The 19,726-nt window shown below is 41.6% G+C and overlaps 1 protein-coding gene across 3 annotated transcripts in view; it reads right to left on the bottom strand.

Moving 5' to 3' along the window:
* STK33 (serine/threonine kinase 33) overlaps positions 1 to 19,726 on the bottom strand; it is a 167,873-nt gene that overhangs the window by 16,755 nt on the left and 131,392 nt on the right. For all 3 annotated transcript variants that reach the window (XM_038764275.1, XM_038764276.1, XM_038764277.1), the window contains 3 exons: positions 12,995 to 13,107; positions 11,755 to 11,840; positions 2,269 to 2,538 (listed from right to left, as the gene is read on the bottom strand). In XM_038764275.1, the coding sequence (XP_038620203.1) occupies positions 2,269 to 2,538; positions 11,755 to 11,840; positions 12,995 to 13,107 (469 nt within the window). The remainder of the gene's footprint in view (positions 1 to 2,268; positions 2,539 to 11,754; positions 11,841 to 12,994; positions 13,108 to 19,726) is intronic.

Genomic DNA, 19,726 nt, shown 5'->3' with positions numbered 1-19,726 from the left:
GGCACCTACATGAGGAAATGGCCAACGGCATTTCCAGTATTCACTTTAGGCTTCTCCGTTTCTCAGTCTCATCAAGACATCTTCCTTCTCTACAAGGTCATCAGTTCAAATTCATTTGTGTGCTGCTAATGAGGACTTGAAAGAACAAAAGTAAGTCCTTAACATTAACCTGACTTTTGTATAATTCACGACGAGTGCATTTTTTTCCTGAACTATACTGAGAACATTTCTTTAAACGCCAAAGGGAGAAGACAATTTCGTTTCTTCTTCTTCCTTAAAGGGCAGCACTATTCAAAACCCTCTGGATCAAGGGAGGCATCTGAGTTCAATCCAAATCTTTCTACTTCATTGTCGAGAAGCAACCAGGGTGAAAGTAGCAAGTCCCAATTTTAGGGGATTTTTTTCCTTTCCTTTTTTTCTTTTTTTTTTTTTAGTGAAGAGCCTAGATAGACCCATTTATTGACCCACATTTCCATTTCAGAACAATCCTTTACAATTTCCCAGGTTGAACAATGACCCATTGAGAAAAAAAAGGGGTTATTATCTAGGACAATACAACAGAGTGGGGAGCCACATCTTAAAAAGAGAAGCAGCCATATCTTAGAGAAGCAGGATGGTGTTGTGGATAGAGCATGGGCCTGAGTCAGAGATCATGGGTTCTAATCCTGACTCCACCACGTAGCTGCTGTGTAACCTTGGGCAAGTCACGTCATTGTGGCTCAGTGGAAAGAGCCCGGGCTTGGGAGTCAGATGTCGTGGGTTCTAATACCAGCTTCGCCACCGATCAGCTCTGTGACTTTGGACAAGTCACTGAACTTTTCTGGGCCTCAGTTACCTCATCTGTAAAATGGGTATTAAAACTGTGAGACCCACGTGGGACAACCTGATTACCCTGTATTTACCCCAGTGCTTAAAACAGTGCTTGGCACAAACTAAGCACTTAGCAAATACCATCATTACTATTAATATAATTCTCTGGGCCTCAGTTACTTCATCTGTAATCCCAGTTACTCTACTATATGTATACGTGTTTGTACATATTTATTACTCTATTTATTTATTTATTTATTTATTTTACTTGTACATATCTATTCTATTTATTTTATTTTGTTAGTATGTTTGGTTTTGTTCCCTGTCTCCCCCTTCTAGACTGTGAGCCCACTGTTGGGTAGGGACTGTCTCTATATGTTGCCAACTTGTACTTCCCAAGCGCTTAGTACAGTGCTCTGCACACAGTAAGTGCTCAATAAATACGATTGATTGATTGATTGATTGATTACCATGTGCTAGGTACCGTACTAAGCACCGGGGTAAATACAAGCTAATCAGGTTTAGACAGAGTCCATGTCCCACAAGGGGCTCACAGTCTTAACCCCCATTTTCCAGCTAAGGTAAGAGGCCCAAAGAAGTGAAGCAACTTGCCCAAGGTCAGACAGCAGACAAGTAAAGTGGCTTAGTGGAAAGAGCACAGGCTTTGGAGTCAGAGATCATGGGTTCAAATCCCAGCTCTGCCAGTTAGCTGTGTGACTTTGGGCAAGTCACTTAACTTCTCTGTGCCTCAGTTCCCTCATCTGTAAAATGGGGATTAAGACTGTGAGCCCCACATGGGACAACATGATCATCTTGTATCCCCCCAGTGCTTAGAACAGTGTTTTGCACATAGTAAGCACTTAACAAATACCATTATTATTATCATTATTATTATTATTATTATTAACCCCCATTTTCCAGGTAAGGTAAGAGGCCCAAAGAAGTGAAGCAACTTGCCCAAGGTCAGACAGCAGACAAGTAAAGCAGCGTGGCTTAGTGGAAAGAGCATGGGCTTGGGAGTCAGAGGACGTGGGTTCTAATCCTGGCTCCGCCACTTGTCTGCTGTGTGACCTTGGGCAAGCCACTTAACTTCTCTGCACCTCAGTCACCTCATCTGCAAAATGTGGATTAAGACTGTGAGCCCCATGTGGAACAACCTGATTACTTGTATCTACTCCAGTGCTTAGAACAGTGCTTGGCATGTAATAAGCACTTAACAAATACCATAATTGTTATTATTAGGCGGCAGAGCCGGTATTAAAACCCAGGACCTTCTGACGCCCAGTTCTCCATCCACTAGGCCATGCTGCTTCCCGCTACCACTTCACACTGCTTCATTGCCCTGGTCCTAAGTGCAGGCTGCTTCCAAAACAACCATCTAAGAAAATTGTGCATTTTAACTCCCATTTGGGGTGCATGGGTGGAGTAATTGTCTGAACAGTGTTTCTTTTCTCTTACCTGTTTGGTTGGAGTGGATGATTTACTGCTCAAATTTTCAGTTTCGGGCCCCACACTCAGGCTTAAGAAGCTGTTATTATCATCTGAAGTTTCTCTCTCTCTCTCTCCCTCGCCTGAAGTTCCCTCAAAGTTTTCAAACATCACAGTTGTGGAAGGCAGGTCGACACTTTTATGTTCAAGTATCCTTTCCTCCTCATTTCCTACATAATTCTTCCATTCTTTCATCATCTCCAGAACATTTGATGGCCTCTCAGAAGTGAAGGTTTCACCCTAAAATAGTTAACAGTCATTTTTTAGTGTTTTAAAACCACTGGCTTTAATGATCTTGTGTTTTCTAGCAGCATTTGTGGCAGATCCAGCTACTTGGCAGAAATAGTATGTGGCAAACTTTCCATTAAAAAACTTAATCTCTATTACTATTTCTTCCCCCAAGATGTTCATCTGTAATTCCTTCAAGAAGAGTCTACAACTCTATTTAGCTGAATTTGCAGTGCTGAAATTTGAAGTGAAAAAGAAAACACCTGAAACACATAGTGTTTTGAACCTTTTGAAAATTATTTCTTAGATTTAAAAATGGATTCACTATATGCAGTTCCTGTAGTTCAAAACTAGGGGAGGGAATTCTTGGACTCAAGAGAAATATATACTTGAGGGGAAATTATTAGATTTTATTGTTGCTTATATGATTTGGGAAAATCTGAATTTAGACTGGAATAATATTAGGTTTTATTTTAGCTTTTATTTTTATGATTCACATAAAACATCTGCATATAGCTTCAGAAATTTGGCTCCCTTCTGACATTAGCAAATGATTAAATGAACACTTAGCATCACAGCTATTTGTTGGTAGCCATACCATTAAGCCCATCTCAGGGTCGCACTTGGAGAGTTTCCAGTACTGTAGCAGTCCCAACTACGGGAGGAAGAGTCAAGTATTCTGTTCCTAGCTTGGGCAGTGGCTAGTGAGTGGAAGGCAATCTACTCCAAGTCAAAACTCACCTGTGCTGGGCAGCAGTGGCATCGGGGAGGGTCCCATGCATGGAATAAGGCAATGGTAAACCACTTCTGTATTTCGACCAAGAACACTCTAGGAATACACTATCAGAATGATTCATTCATTCATTCATTCATTCAATCGTATTTATTGAGCGCTTACTATGTGCAGAGCATTGTACTAAGCCCTTGGGAAGTACAAGTTGGCAACATATAGAGACGGTCCCTACCCAACAGCGGGCTCACAGTCTAGAAGGGGGAGACAGACAACAAAACAAAGCATATTAACAAAATAAAATAAATAGAATAAATATGTACAAGTAAAATAGAGTAATAAATATGTACAAACATATATATATATATACAGGTGCTGTGCGGAGGGGAAGGAGGTAAGGTGGGGGGGATGGGGAGATGGATGTGGGGAGTTCTGGGAGAGATGTGTCCATGGAGTCGCTATGGGTCAAAACGACTTGGAAGCATAAGACAAGTGAATGAAGGAGGATGGTTACCACAAGGGAGAGAAGCAAAAACTGATCCTACCAATCAATCGTATTTATTGAGCGCTTACTGTGTGCAGAGCACTGTACTAAGCACTTGGTATTTGGTATCCTACCAGATACCAGCTACCCAAAGAACTCCAGACGTTTTGCAGAGAGGGGTGAGGGGAAATCCCCCAGAAAAAAAAAACACTAAGCTTTCCCAATATCACATTCTACATGCCCTGTACATATTAAGGCCGAAACAGAATTGCCATAGGAATATTTTCTGCTAAAGAGTATCCTGTCCCATATAGACAGGACCTATATAATGGATTAACTAAAGTTGAAGACAATTTCACAGTTAGGGAAGACCAAGAAGTTTGTAGCTAGTAGGATAAATAAGGTCATTCATTCATTCATTCAATCGTATTTATTGAGCGCTTACTGTGTGCAGAGCACTGTACTAAGCGCTTGGGAAGTACAAGTTGGCAACATATAGAGATGGTCCCTACCCAACAGCGGGCTCACAGACTAGAAGGGGGAGACAGACAACAAAACAAAACATATTAACAAAATAGTCTAACTCATCTAAGAGTTAGAAGAAAACCTTTCCTATTTATAAAAGGTATCAAGTAGAAACGGCTATGTATAATGCATATAAATAGAGACATCTCCACACAATTTTCCCAGCTATAGGTGTGTTTGTAATGCTATTCAGTGTCATATACATTCATGCATTTACACTGAATGTATTGTGTATAATATATACAAATGATAATATAATAATAATGATGGCATTTATTATGCACTTACTATATGCAAAGCACTGTTCTAAGCTCTGGGGAGGTTACAAGGTGACCAGGTTGTCCCACAGGGGGCTCACAGTCTTAATCCCCGTTTTAGAAATGAGGTAACTGAAGCACAGAGAAGATAAGTGACTTGCCCAAAGTCTCATAGCTGACAACTGGCGGAGCCAAGATTTGAACCCATGATCTCTGACTCCAAAGCCCGTGCTCTTTCCATGGAGCCACGCTGCTTCTTATATTCTTATATATAATTATATATAAACCCAAAACACCTACATGGGTATGAAAACTTCATTTTAGGGACACCAAATATAAGAGGGGGTCTTAAACAGTGACTCAGAAATAATAACTCATTTCATCTCCAACATAAAAGGAACAGAGGAGCATTTTCCAATTAAGATAGCTTGTGAGAAAAGGAGCAGAGAATGCATTTGGAGAAGCACCGAAAAGGCAAATATGGTTTCGAAAAAGTGCTATGAAAGAGTTGGAAGGTGACACTGATGACTTTTTCTTAAAGAAACTCTCATTATTTGAAAGAAAAATATTAGTCCCAGCTCTTCTGATACTGAGAGTTTTTCTCAAGTAAACAGCCTCTTTTTTTTTTTCCCAACTCTGGGACCACATCACTCTTCCCCAGAAACATGATCCTTGGGATCACAGAAGCAATCGTGTTTGGGAAATGAAAGGTAGTGATATTCTATCTAGTGGCGATGCTCTACCTAGTACAGCAGTAGCAAGGCCATTGCTAAAATGGTTCTGATCAGCGGGTGTCACATCGCTTCCTTGAATAACAACATCCTCTCCATGCCACGTGGGTCGGTGTCTGATTCTGTTCATCGCGGCAGATTTTTCCTAGCACGGTCCTTCTTCTGAGTCTGAGGAATAATGATGACTGTTTGGCTCTCTTTTACACTACATCCATTTACATACACATGGAGGAATCGTTTTCACTGTTTTCCTCAGAAGACTTCGGTGATAAAACATGTGGCAGAGCTCATAATACATCAAGCAAATGAAAGGAGCCTTTCATCTAGCTGAGCCTTCTGAAAAATGACACTATATTAGCAGCAGGTGCTGAATAATGTAAGCTTTGCTTAGAAAGTAACAGGCCTCAGAGAGAACTAACATGATCTCTTTGGGTCTTTTATTTCCAAAAATGGATGCTGGCATTCAGGTAGCCTGGCTAAAAGTATTGTAGCAAACACTGAAAGTGAGTAAGAACATTTTCTGAGGGAGAGATATGTTTCTGACCCTCATACCCTGCACTCCTCTGAATATTTTTGTACATGGTATGCTTTCGGTCAATTCTCTGTCAGCTAATGATTCGTCAAAAAAGTCCAATGATCTTATATTAAAGTTCCGTCACGAGAAAATAATGAAAATAGGTGATGAAGCCCCCAAAGGAGGAAAACTGGAAAAACTATCATAATTAGGGAGAAAATCGTGCTGATTAACAACTGCGGTTAAATAATTCATGAGGAATCATTTGCAACATCTACGGCCAAGGTACGGTCTTAACGATAATGAACAGACCCCCTAGTGGAAAAAGCTCAGGACTGGGAGGCAGAAGACCTGGGTTCTAGTCCCACATCTAGCCTGCTGTATGACCTTGGGCAAGTCACTTGACCTCTCTGGGCTTCAGTTTCCTCATCGGTAATGGGGAAAATTGCGTAGGACAGGGATAGGGTCCTGTAAAATAACCTTCACTCATTCATTTAATCAGATTTACCAAGCACTTACTGTGTGCAAAGCACTGTACTAAGCACCTGGGCGAGTACAACAACAAACGGACACATTCCCAGCCCACAAAGAGCTCACAGTCTAGAGATCTGGTCTGTATTCCAGCATTTCGGACATAGTAAGTGCTTTAGAAACGTCAAAATTCATTACTACCATGGAAAACAAAAGTGAAGTTTTCAAATTTTACCACATGTTACAAAGGTACTTATTCTGAAAGTGGAATTCATAATGATTTTCTTGGTAAGGCACTTAAATAATGTACTAAGTGCTTCACCGATGTCAAAATTAATTATTACCACTCACTGAGAATGAGTGTGAAGTTCTCAAATTTTATCACGCAATGAATGTACGCATTCTGAAAGTGGAATTTACCATGATTTTCCTGGTAAGTCATTTAGAGAATTTTAAAAAGGCAAAGATTGGCCTTTTAGGTCAGAAGAGCTTAGAACATATCCCTAAGTACATAAAAGAGAGGTATTCAGGTTTGACGAATGTGAAAGTAAAGCCAGAACTAATTCAGTACAGAGGACTCTTAAATAAAATAGGGAACAAAGATGCAAGAGGAAATACAAAGAAAAGGCCAAAATATACCAAAGAAAGGTTAAATCAGTAGAGAACATAATGGAAGAGTAAATCGCATGTAACATGGCATTTTCTCTGTCAAACATGCATATCTAAAGGTAAACAATCCAAAAGGAAATGGTCCAAGATGGGAGAAAATTAATCATCAGTGACCTGTTACACAACTCACATGCTTATAATCAAATGGATGAGGATTCTGAAAAGACTAGTGGTACTACAAATTGTGACCAAAAGTATTACTAAAGATACTTGTAAAGTCTAAGCTCCTTGAAGACTGGAAATGTGTGACTTGCAACTGTTATACAGTGCTTAGCACTTCAAAGGCATTCAAAAAAGACCATTGATTATTAATAGATGAAGACTGGAAAAAGAAAGATTCAAAGTCGGTTTTTGGTTGTGGTTTGTTTGGGACTAAAGACCCACAGTGGAATAGCACATTGACAGATCTGTCATCTCAGAAACCCTTGAACAAATTAAGGATAAAATATAAAACTAAAACTTCAAGCTAGTGCCAGAGGTGAATATGTTGGAGGAACTGATGAATACCTGTTATTGATATGCACGTACTTGGAAAATGTGTCAGTTTTAGAGGTAAAATGGTGGACCAATCAATCACTCAATCAATTGTTTTTTGTTGTGTTTTTTTATGGTATTTGTTAAGAGCTTACTATATGCCAGACACTTTTCTAAGCACTTGGATAGAAACAAGGTAATCAGGTTGAACACAGTCCACGTCCCACATGGGGCTCACAGTCATAATCCCCGGTTTACAGATGAGGTAACTGAGGCACAGAGTGCTTACTGTGTGCAGGGCACTGTACTGAGCACTTGGGAGAAGACACTATACCAGAGATGGTAGACATGCCCCTTGCTCGCAAGGAGCTTGCAGTCTAGAAGGAACACTAGCCCACTTCATCTAAAGGGGAGTTCATTCATTCAGTAGTATTTACTGAGTGCTTACTATATGCAGGGCACTGTACTAAGCTCCTGGGCGAGCACAATGCAGCAGTTAATAGACACATTCCCTGCCCACAATGAGCTTACTACAGTCTAGAGGTTGGGAGACAGATGTTAATATAAAAAAATAAATTACAGATGTGTCCATAAGTGCTGTGGGGCTGGGAGAAGGGAAGAACAGAGAGAGCAAGTCAGGGAGACACAGAAGGGAGTGGGAGGAGAGGAAACAGGGCCTTAGTCAGGGAAGGCCTCCTGGAGGAGCTGTGTCTTCAATAAGGTTTCAAATGAGGGGGACAGCAATCTAGACTCCTTCGTTAAAGGGGGCATTTACATCACAGGGCCAAAGTGAATATGGATTGCTCCAAGGATAAATCTTCCTGGGAGCAATGACTTGAAAAATGAGAAGATTATTTCAACTCAAATTCAACCCCAAAGGGCCTGAGGGTCACGCCCTAGAAAACATTCAGTGCAAGCCTGTTTCTCTAAGAGAGGAAGAGACAAGTCTAAATGGCAGAGAGGCTGAAAGACCTTGTGCTCTCCCAAGCACTTAGTACAGGGCTCTGCACACAGTAAGAGCTCAATAAATATGACTGAATGAATGAACTCCCCTTTAGAGCATGACAAAAAGTCAGGTAGAGAGAAGGAGAAACAGACGGAGAGGGAACAGGAAGGAAAATATTATCAGTATAATCCACTAGGAAAAAGGATAATCTGGCTAACCAAATATTTAAAAAATGAAAGGTTTAATAGGCACCTGATTTATGAAAAAGCATATAAGAACATGACATTAAAATCCTTGTGGTACTTTTTTTAACCAAAGTAAAAAGCAAGGAGCAAATTAAATTTTGTGTGTGCCCTTCAAGTTGGGAACACGCTCGGGGAAAAGGCTTTGTTTGTACTTTGTAGCCTTCTGTTTGATTTATTAATATCTTCCTATTGATTCTCAGAAGGCTGTTATTTCATTCACGAAAAAACTATCAGGATGTTCATTAACCCAGCACAGAGATCAAGTTTGTTCTGTTTTTGTCTTGTTTCACTGCCCTATCTAAATGGCCAATTCTTTCCTCTTGAGAGTGTTTGTTCAGATACTGGGCCGGTTTTATTTTAGATGCCCCATCATTTTTTACTCTTACAATCAATCAATGGTATTTACTGAGTGTCTACTGAGGGCAGAGCACTGTACTAAGTGTTGGGAGAGGACAACAGAGTAGGTAGACTCAATATCAGTCCTCATGGAGCTCTATAATTTAGCAATTTACTAGTTTAGTCTAGTACAATCTAAGCATTGAGTTCAGGACAGGGCTCTGTACATTGTAAGAACTCAGTAAATACCACTGATAGATAGTACACTCTATTCTTGCCAAGATGAAGACCTAGATTGCTCCCAGCCCTAATCTCTTGGTGCCACTCACTGGCACCCTTGATGATTGTGATTTGTGCAATAAATATACCTTCTTCTACTGAATGTTCCCAAGTGCTTAGTACAATACTGTGCACACAGTGGATGTTCAATAAATACAATTGATTGAGCCGTTGTTTTCTTTATCATCTTGTACATCTTTGATTAAAAACATACCACCGGATTAAAAAAAATCATATCCATGGAGACTTCTTCTTGGTCCATCATAAGACTCATCAAATAGATAAAGTAAATATAAGGATGGTCGCTTGCTATTCGGGTGACATTTACACCAAGTACGGGACTTTTCTTTGTAGTTTGGTGTTTTAAAGCCCCAGATGGACCAATAAAAGATCAGAATGTTTCAGGTCAATTCGGAAATGGGTCAGAAGAACCTGGAGAGCAGGAGGCAGCTGTATCTGTAGATTCCCAGGGGAAATGGTGAAGTTTCAGTGCTTGCCAAGAGGGCCCATTCTGTATCCAAGGCAAACAGACATACTGAATCAGCTCTCTCCTCACTACTTACCCTCGCTACTCTCCCACTAGTAATAATAATAATAATGGTATTTGTTAAGCACTTACTATATGCCAGGCACTGTACTAAGCCCTGGGGTGGATACAAGCAAATCGAGTTGGACACAGTCCCTGTTCCACAAAGTACTAACAGTCCTCATCCCCATTTTACAGATGAGCTCACTGAAGCACAGATAAGTGAAGTGGTTTGCCCAAGGCCACAAAGCAGATAAGTGGCAGAGCTGGAATTAGAACCCATGACCTGTGCTCTATCCACTATGCTACGCTGCTCCTCGCTATAACCCAGCCCTCCTATTTAGCTACTCTAATGCCAATTTATGCACTGTACCTCCCTTTCATCTCTCCCTGTCAGGGCCTCTCTCAACTCTGGGTGGGTGGCAGAGAAAAAGGGGTGCCCTAAGGACAGGGTATCTTGGGGTTTACTCAGTAGACCCAGAAATGTGGTGTGGCACTGAACAAGCAAGTCAATTACCTGACAAAATGTCTTGTCTAGTCTTATGCTGTCAAATCCAGCATAAGACAAAAATCTCCAGTGGCTGCCTATAAACCTTCGCGTGAAGCGAAAACTCCTATCAGCTTCAAGGCTGTCCATCCCCTCACCCCCTCCTACCTCACCTCCCTTCTCTCCTTCTCCAGCCCAGCCCTCTCACTCGGCAATTCTGCCGCCGCTAGCCTCCTCACTGGGCCTCGTTCTTGCCTGTCCCGCCATCGACCCCCAGCCCACGTCCTACCTCCATCCTGGAATGCCCTCCCTCCACACATCCGCCAAACTAGCTCTCTTCCTCCCTTCAAAGTCCTACTGAGAGCTCACCTCCTCCAGGAGGCCTTCCCAGACTGAGCCCCCCTTTTTCCTCTGCTCCTCCTCCCCTCCCCACCACCCCAAATCCCTCTCTCTGCCCTTCCCCTTACCCCTCCCCTCAGCACGTGTGTATATTTGTACATACTTATTTTATTAATGATGTGTATATATCTATAATTCTATTTGTCTATTTTGATGGTATTGACACCTGTCTACTTGTTTTACTTTGTTGTCTGTCTCGCCCCTCTAGACTGTGAGCCCATTGTTGGATAGGGACTATCAGTTGCCAAATTGTACTTTCCAAGTGCTTGGTACAGTGATCTTCACAAAATAAGCGCTCAATAAATACAATTGAATAAATGAATGAATGAGTTGCCTAAGACTCCTAGTGACTCCACAGACACATCTCTTCCAGAATGCCACACCTCCACCTGCAATCGATCTGCTAGTGCATCCATATAATTTTCTTGGTAAAACTATGGAAGTGGTTTACCACTGCCTCCTTCCGCGCAGTTAGCTTGAGTCTCAACCCTCGACTCTTTTCCAAGCTGCTGCTGCCCAGCACAGGAGAGTTTTGATTTGGAGCCGATTGCCTTCCACTCAATAGCCACTGGCCAAGCCAGGAATGGAGTGGGTAGGCCTCTGCTTGACTCTCCCTCCCATAGCCGAGACTGGTAGGGTACTGCAATCTCTCCAAGTGTGTTCCTGAAAGGGCATGACAAAATCAGCATGGCTCAGCGTAAAGAACAAGGGCTTAGGAGCCAGAGGTCATGGGTTCTAATCCTAGCTCTGCCATTTGTCAGCTGTGTGACATTGAGCAGGTCACTTAACTTCTCTGTGCCTCAGTTACCTCATCTGTAAAATGGGGATTAAGACTTTGACCCCCACGTGGGACAATCTGATTACCTTGTATCTACCCCAGTGCTTAGAACAGCGCTTGACACACAGTAAGCACTTCACAAAAACCATTATTAAGTGCTTAATACAGTGAGGGTTCTGCACACAGCGCTCAATAAATATGATTGAAAGAATGAATGAAATGTAGTGCATGGTCAACCTACTTTATAAGTGGGTTGAATCTTTTTTAGGAGAAGAAGGCCCTCTCTAGCTGCTTTAGAGATAGGCTGCTAAATCCAAATTGAAAAATAAGCAACAGAAGTGCATAGGTAGAAAAAAAAAAGTAATACTATAACCTACTCTTATCCAGTTGACATCAAGCAATTCATTAGCTGTAATTCTGTGGGCAGGGTCCACTTTCAGAAGCTGTTTCAAAACGTGCTTAGCTGTAGGAAAAGGAAAAACACAGATAATTTTTCTGGTTTTTAGCACAAGAAACATACATATCCAAGTCTTTCTTCACCTAATGTTCTGACTCGTACTTTCTTCTTATGAAAAAGGTATCAGACTTCCAGGCCCAAGGGTTGGGTGAGGAGGGGAGAAAAATAATAATAATAATGACAATAATAATAATAATGGTATTAGTTAAGCACTTACTCTTCATCAAGCTCTGGGGCAGTTGTTGTTATATGTACTCTCCCAAGAGTATATGCAGTAAGCATTCAATAAATATGACTGAATGAATGAATGAAGATAATCAGGTCGGACACAGTCCCTGCCCAACATGGGACTCACACTCTAAAGGGGAAGGGGAACAGACATTGGACCCAACTTTACAGATGAGTAAACTGAGGCTCAGACTTGCCCAAGGACCCATGGCAGGCCATTGGCCGAGCAGGGATGAGAACCCAGTTTCCCCTGACTCCCAGTCTATGGTCTTTCCACTACCAATCAATCAATGGTATTTACTGAGCGCTTACTATATGCAGAACACTGTCCTATGTGCTTGGTAGAGTACAATACAACAGAATTAGCAAACACGTTTCCTGCCCACTACAAGCTTACATCCTAGAGGGGGAGGCAGACATAAATACAAATAAGCAATTTATAATATATAATTTAAAATATGTACACTAGGTTACGATGCAGTATAAAATTCCTCAATAATGCTGACTTTGGAGCTGGGAGTATTCCAATCCATTGGGACCTTCAGGGACACTTTATAGCTCTTTGTCAAATAAACTTCTCCGCTTACCAAACCTGGCCTTCTTACTTGTTCTCCTGCTATGACCGGAGATCATGTTTTTTTTTGTTCTTCTTTTTTGTAATGATATCTATTAATCATTTACTCCGTGCCAGGCACAGTTCTAAGCACTGACTGAACATCACTGGGTGACTCTTGGCCCTACCATGACTTTCCCTTAGCGTTTTTACTTGAAAGCGAGGCCTGGTTAGTCCCCCAAATCACATCGGCTTTGAGGATCATTAAATCACAATTTGTTTATACACCCAAAGTCACACAGTGTCAAAACCACTGCAATCGTTGGCAAATGATCGATGATTCTTGTTCGCTTTAATCAGTATTAGGGTATGTTCTTACCAGAGTCACTCACAGATTGCCAGATCTTCTTATGAAAGTAAAGTTCTCCCTTCTTAATGGCCTCAAAAAGTTTTTCTTCCGAGTGTGCCATAAAAGGAGGCTCCCCACTCAATCTACAATAAAAATAAGCCTTTTGCATTACTTTATATTTGATGGAAATAAATACATGCACATTATTATAAAATATTCATTCATTCAGTCAGTTGTATTTATTGAACGCTTACTGTAGGTAGAGCACTGTACTAAGCATACTCCATTTTCCAGAACTAGACTATGTTCCTGAATTCAGGATCTTGTGTTATAATACACGTACCTTGATCAACACCAATCACACAGGCACAATTGTTTCTTTCGGCAACACACTGCATTTGATCCAGATAACTTGTGTTGTTGGAAGAATGTTCCCTACCTCCCTAAATGCGCTCTACCCCTTAGACCTAGTGAAAACATGTGCCATGGATGAACAGTGTACTTAACGAAGAAGGAAAGTAAGAAAACACACAGCACAAAAGTCACCCCATATCCTTTCCTACATAAGATTCATCAGATCCTGCCTGACAGAAAATGGAAAGATATGCTCCAAACATACTGAAATAACTATTAAGTCCTCTGACAGCTCTTACTCTGTCATGCATCATGCTGGAGGGTCTTCAAATTTCTATTCCAAGATTTCAAGATTGTTTTTCAAGTTTACTATTGAAAAAGCTCTCCCGTAATTACAGTCAGAATTTATTAGATTGTTCTCGGACATATTCCAAAGACTCCGTTTTTGTTTTTCCCCAGAACCTTTTGACCTTCTCCCACCTACTCTGCTATTATTTTGCTTCAAAATGGAAATTCTGGAGTAATGCCTTCGTGGAAAATGACTGCTGGCTAGAGAAAACTAGCTAGCAGAGGGGCTTTTTTTTAATGGCAGTTAAGTACTTATTATGGGTTGAACATTGTTCTATAAGCAGTGGGGTAGGTGCAAGTTAATTAAGTTGGACATAGTCCCTGTCCCTCCTGGGGCTCAAGTTTAAATAGGAGGGAGAACAAGTACTTAATCCCCATTTTACAGTTGAGGAAATGGAGGCCCAGAGAAGTTAAGTGGCTTTTTGTATCTACCCCAGCACTCAGTATAGTGCCTGGCACGTAGTAAGTGCTTAACGAATATCGTTAAAAGAACAAAATAACAGCATGGTCCTGGTGGACAGAAGCAGGTTTGAGAAACATATAAAATATACGCATTCCAATAATGTCATTTCCTAATCTCTCTCAGTAGGAGACCATGTGTAAAACTACTGACAGATAATGAATTAATGAACCCAGATCACTTTACTAAAATAAAGAGGGTGCGGGTTAACTAGATATATCAAGTGATAACCTGCAGACATTCTCTGAAGCTAAGAATGGGAACTGGCTATTTGCAAACAGAAACAAAAAAGAGAATACCATTTTCCAAAAGTACATCATACTCATTTCCCTATATTCAAATTAAACAATAAGACAATAGGATGTGAAATGCACCCTATTCATTCACATTTAAATGCTTTGGACCTTGTGCTATATGCAATGAGTTATTAAGATTGCAAAATACTAATGAAAAGAAAAATGTACATTGTTAAATAAGGAATGAGTCTCAGAAATGTTCTAATCCTGGCTCTGCCACTTGTCAGCTGTGTGACCTTGAGCAAGTCACTTAACTTCTCTGTGCCTCAGTTACCTCATCTCTAAAATGGGGATGAAAACTGTGAGCCCCACGTGAGATAACCTGATTACCTTGTATCTACCCCAGCACTTAGAACAGTGTTTGGCACATAGTAAGAGTTTAACAAATACCAAGATTATTCAACATTATTACTATTATTATTATAGCTCTGACTGAAACCAGTCTGATTCCTGGCTCGGGACCCCGGCTCTGAGCAGCTGATGAAGAATCTTGCTGTGGACAAAGATTCATCACCCATTTGCTACTACTTTGTAAGATATTCTGTTATGCTATTGTGCAACTGTAACTGTCACAATGTCAGTGCCAATTCCATAAAACAAGTCCAAAAAGCAGATAACAAGTCCCAAAAACAGAAGTTTTGGAAAGAGGCAGCAAGGAAAGAAGTAGCAAAACAAGGGCTTCATCACAGTGGGGAAACACGAACGCTAAACAGCAGGGCTGACTGAAAAAGATGCCACTGAGTAGAAAGAATATGTGAGAGAAGACTACAAAGATTAAAGAATATTTAATTGGGTAGGGGGGAGGTTCTAAATCAGAAAGCAGGCAACAGAGGTACAAAAGAATCGTTCCGGTAAAAAAAGTGTTCCAGGAGATCAAAGGACGTGAAGGAAAAGCTCTAAAAGCTAGTATCCTGTGGCTGAATCTACAAAAACAATGTGGAGTGGAGAAGTCGACCACTTATCCAGTGACTGTGATCTTTGCAGACAGTGAATCTGGACCCCAAAAGTCTTTTTCCTTGATAACTGTGAGTTTGGCCTGAATAACTTGGGTAATTGCCTCACCTCTCACCTCTCCACTTTATTTTAACTGGATAAACTCAGCCTCAAATGGAGGAACTACTTAGGGGACTCCAGGCAGGAAGGGTGATTTTGGAGAAGAAAGGAAATAGAAAAATGTAGGAAAAAGCCATGAACATATTGGAGGACATCTGTACTTGAGTCTCTATCTTCCTCCAAAATAAGTATTTACACATTTCTTTTCCCTTAGACCAAACATTTCTGTCTTTCTGATGAAAAACCTATCAGTAAAGCATTCAGAATATTTTCCAGAAGTCATTTGTAAAACTGGCTCTGCCAAGACCTGTTTTTTTTTTTTTATGGCATTTGTTAAGTGATCGCTATTTGCCAGATACCTTACTAACCACCAGGATAGGTGCAAAACAATCAGGTTGGACACAGTCCATGTCCCTCATGGGGCTTACCACCTTAATCCCCATTTTATAGATAAGGGAACTGAGGCCCAGAGAAGTTAAGTACCTTGGCCAAGGTCACACAGCAGAAAAGTGGTGGAGCTGGAATTAGAACCCAAGTCTTCCGATTTTCAGGCCCGTGCCTCTTCCCCTAGGTCATGCTACTTCTATTTGAAACACATCTGGAACCTCGACACTATCTTTAATAGAGCAGGAGTTCATAAGTACAAGTCGATCACTCATTTCCCTATATCCAAATTAAGCAATAAGGCAACAGGATGTGAAATGCATCCTATTAATTCACACATAAGGAAGAGGGAGGAGGGAAGTTGGGCCCACTGCCTTTAAGAACAAATCCATTTGTTATAGCGATAATAATAATAATTACTATTATTATTATAGCAGGATTTGTTAAGCACTTACTAGGTGCTTCACTCCCCTCTCAGGGTCACACCTGGAGAGTTTCCAGTCCTCTACCAGCCTCGGCTAAGGGAGAGAGAGTTAAGCAGAGGCCTACCCATTCCATTCCTAGTACAGTGCTCTGCACACAGTAGCGCTCAATAAGTACGATTGATTGATTCCTAGATTGGGCAATGGATAGCGAGGGGAAGGCCATCTGCTCCATGTCAAAACTCACCCGTGCTGGGCAGCAGCGGCATGGAAGAGAGTCAAGGGCAGAGACTCGAGTTTCCTGTGCGGAAGGCGGCAATGGTAAACCACTTCTGGATTTTTAACAAGTAAATTCAGTGGATACACTACCGGAACGACTGCAGATGGAGAGGGGGACATTCTGGGAGAGATGTGTCCATGGTGTCACTAAGGGTCGGAAACGACTCAACGGCATAAGACAGGACAACGGGTGCTTAACAAAAGAGGAAGAGGGAGGAGGTTCTTGGCCATGTGCGAACTGAGAGGTAGAAACTGACAATTGGGTCTGACCCGCTAAAGCACTTTGAAACTTTGAGAAGCCGCATGGCTTAGTGGAAAGAGCAAGGGCTTCTGTTTTGTTGTCTGTCTCCCCCTTCTAGACTGTGAGCCCATTGTTGGGTAGGGACCGTCTCTATATATCACCGACTTGTACTTCCCAAGTGCTTAGTACAGTGCTCTGCACAAAGTGCTCAATAAATACGATTGAATGAATGAATAATCCCGGCTCCGCCACTTATCAGCTGTGTGACTTCACCTCACTTCTCTGTGTCTCAGTTATATCATCTGTAAAATGGGGATTAAGACTCTGAGCCCCACGTGGGACAATCTGATTTCCTTGTATCCCCCCCCAATGCTTAGAACAGTGCTTGGCACATAGTAAGTGCTTAACAAATACCATCAAATTATTATTACTCATCCCATCCCTAGTCCCACAGCACCTATGTACATCTCCTTGTACTCTGCTCCTTCTCTATCTGTAATCCATTTTACTGTCTGCCTCACCCACTAGAACGTAAGCTCCTTGAGGATAGGATTTATGATTACCAACTCTAATGAACTGTATGCTCCCAAGCACTAAGTACAGTGCTCTGCACACATTTAAGTGCCCAGTGAAGAGCACTGATTGACTGACTGACTGACAGTCTGAGGACGTGGAGTCAATAAGAAAATAACACAAGATCAAAGAGTATAAAGGGTCAGGGGAACAAGATTTCAGGTGCTGTGTTCAAAATCAGCAGCTTTGGGTAGTCAGCTTGTTGTACTGTACTCTCCCAAGTGCCTAATACAGTGCTCTGCATATTGTGCTCTCCATTCATGATGAGCCAAAGAAATGGAATTTGCTACTGATGAGCACATCTCATTAAAATACAGGTATTTTCATTCCAAATTCATTCATTCAATTGTATTTATTGAGCACTTACTGTGTGCAGAGCACTGTACTAAATGCTTGGGAAGTACAGATCGGCAACATATAGAGACATTTTCTACCCAACAATAGAAGTGCTGTGGAACCGAGTCAATCAGAAAGGTTCAGGAAAGAATGTACCTGAAGATTGAAGCAACGTGGCCTAATGGATAGAGCACAGGCCTGGGGGGTCAGAAGGACCAGGGTTCTAATCCCACCTCTATCACTTAACTTGGACAGTCACTTAACTTCTCTGTGCCTCAGTTACCTCATCTGTAAAATGGGGATTAAGACAGTGAGCCCCATGTGGGACATGAACTGTATCCAACCTGATTCGCTGGTATCTACCCCAGTGTTTGGAACAATGCTTAACATATACTATCATTATTATTACTATTAATGAAAGATCTTTTTAGGTGAGAGAAGCAGGATGGCCTAGAGATGAAGCAAGGATTTGGGAGGCAGAGGATTCCAATTAATCAGTGGCATTTATTGAACACTTCCTGTGTGCAGAGCTCTCTACTAAATGCTTGGGGGAGTACAATAAAACAGTGGACTTGGATTCTAACTCTGGCTCTACCACCTACCTCAGGTAAGTCATTTAAATTCTATTCGCTAAGCGCTTACTATGTGCCAAGCACTGTTCTAAGCACTGGGGTGGATACAAGGTAAGTAGGTTGACCCATGTGGAGCTCACAGTCTTAATCCCCATTTTGCAGATGAGGTAACTGAGGCACAGAAGTTAAGTGGTATAGACACCTATCTACTTGTTTCGTTTTGTTGTCGTCTCCCCCTTCTAGCCTGTGAGCTCGTTGTTGGGTAGGGACCATCTCTATATGTTGCCAACTTGTACTTCCCAAGCACTTAGTACAGCGCTTTGCACACAGTAAGCGCTCAATATGATTGAATGAATGAATGAATATATAGGTTTCCTCATCTGTAAAACAGAAATCCAATATATGCTCTCCCTCATACTTAGACTGTGAGCCCCATGTGGCACAGGGACACTGTCCAACCTGATTATCTTGTATCTACCCAGTACTTAGCACCCTGCTTGGTACATAGTAAATGCTTAACAAATCATGCAATTGTTATTATAATTATCATCATTATTATTATTACTGCAAATGGATTTGTTCTTGACAGCAGTTGTCTCAACTTTGTACACCAAACAGTGCCTGACAACCAGGCCATAGAACAGAAACTAGACTGCAAGCTCATCGCAGGAAGGGAATGGATCTGTCAGACTGTTAGGCTGTACTCTCCCAGGTGCTTAGTACAGTGCTCAGCACACAGTAAGCACTCAATAAGTACGATTGACTGACTAGGTGGAGGAACTGATAGAACCTCATATTTCACACTAAGTCTGGAACTAAAATAGGTGACAGCATGACCAGACAGGAAAGGGAAAAGAAGCCACAACAACTCTGATGACCACATTGGCAACGTGCCTTGTCTTATGCTGTCAAATAGTCGCCGACCCATAATGATACCATGGATACATCTCTTCCAGAATGCCCCACCTCCAACTCAAATCATTTTGGTAGTCGATCCAAAGAGATTTTGTGGTAAAAATATGGAAGTGGTTTACCATCGCCTCCTTCCGCGCAGTAAACCTGAGTCTCCGCCCTGGAATCTCTTCCATGTCGCCGCTGCCAGCACAGGTGAGTTCTGACTCGTAGCAGATTGCCTGCCACTCATTCATTCATTCATTCAATTGTATTTATTGAGCGCTTACTGTGTGCAGAACACTGTACTAAGCACTTGGGAAGTACAAGTTGGCAACGTATAGAGATGGTCCCTACGCAACAACGGACTCGCTAGCCACTGGCCAAGCTAGGAATGGAATGGGTAGGTCTCTGTTTGACTCTCCCTCCCATAGTCGAGACTGGTAGAGTACTGGAAACTCTTCCGGTGCTACCTGACAGGGGATATAGCCAACACTGCTCACATAAAACTAACATTTATCCTGAATAACAGTAGCAACTCTGTGGCAGTGAA

Source organism: Tachyglossus aculeatus, chromosome 22 (genome assembly GCF_015852505.1).
Source record: "Tachyglossus aculeatus isolate mTacAcu1 chromosome 22, mTacAcu1.pri, whole genome shotgun sequence".
Taxonomy (NCBI): Eukaryota; Metazoa; Chordata; class Mammalia; order Monotremata; family Tachyglossidae; genus Tachyglossus; species Tachyglossus aculeatus.
The sequence above is the reverse complement of the archived record's forward strand: the minus strand, read 5'-3'. Positions and strand labels throughout refer to the sequence as shown.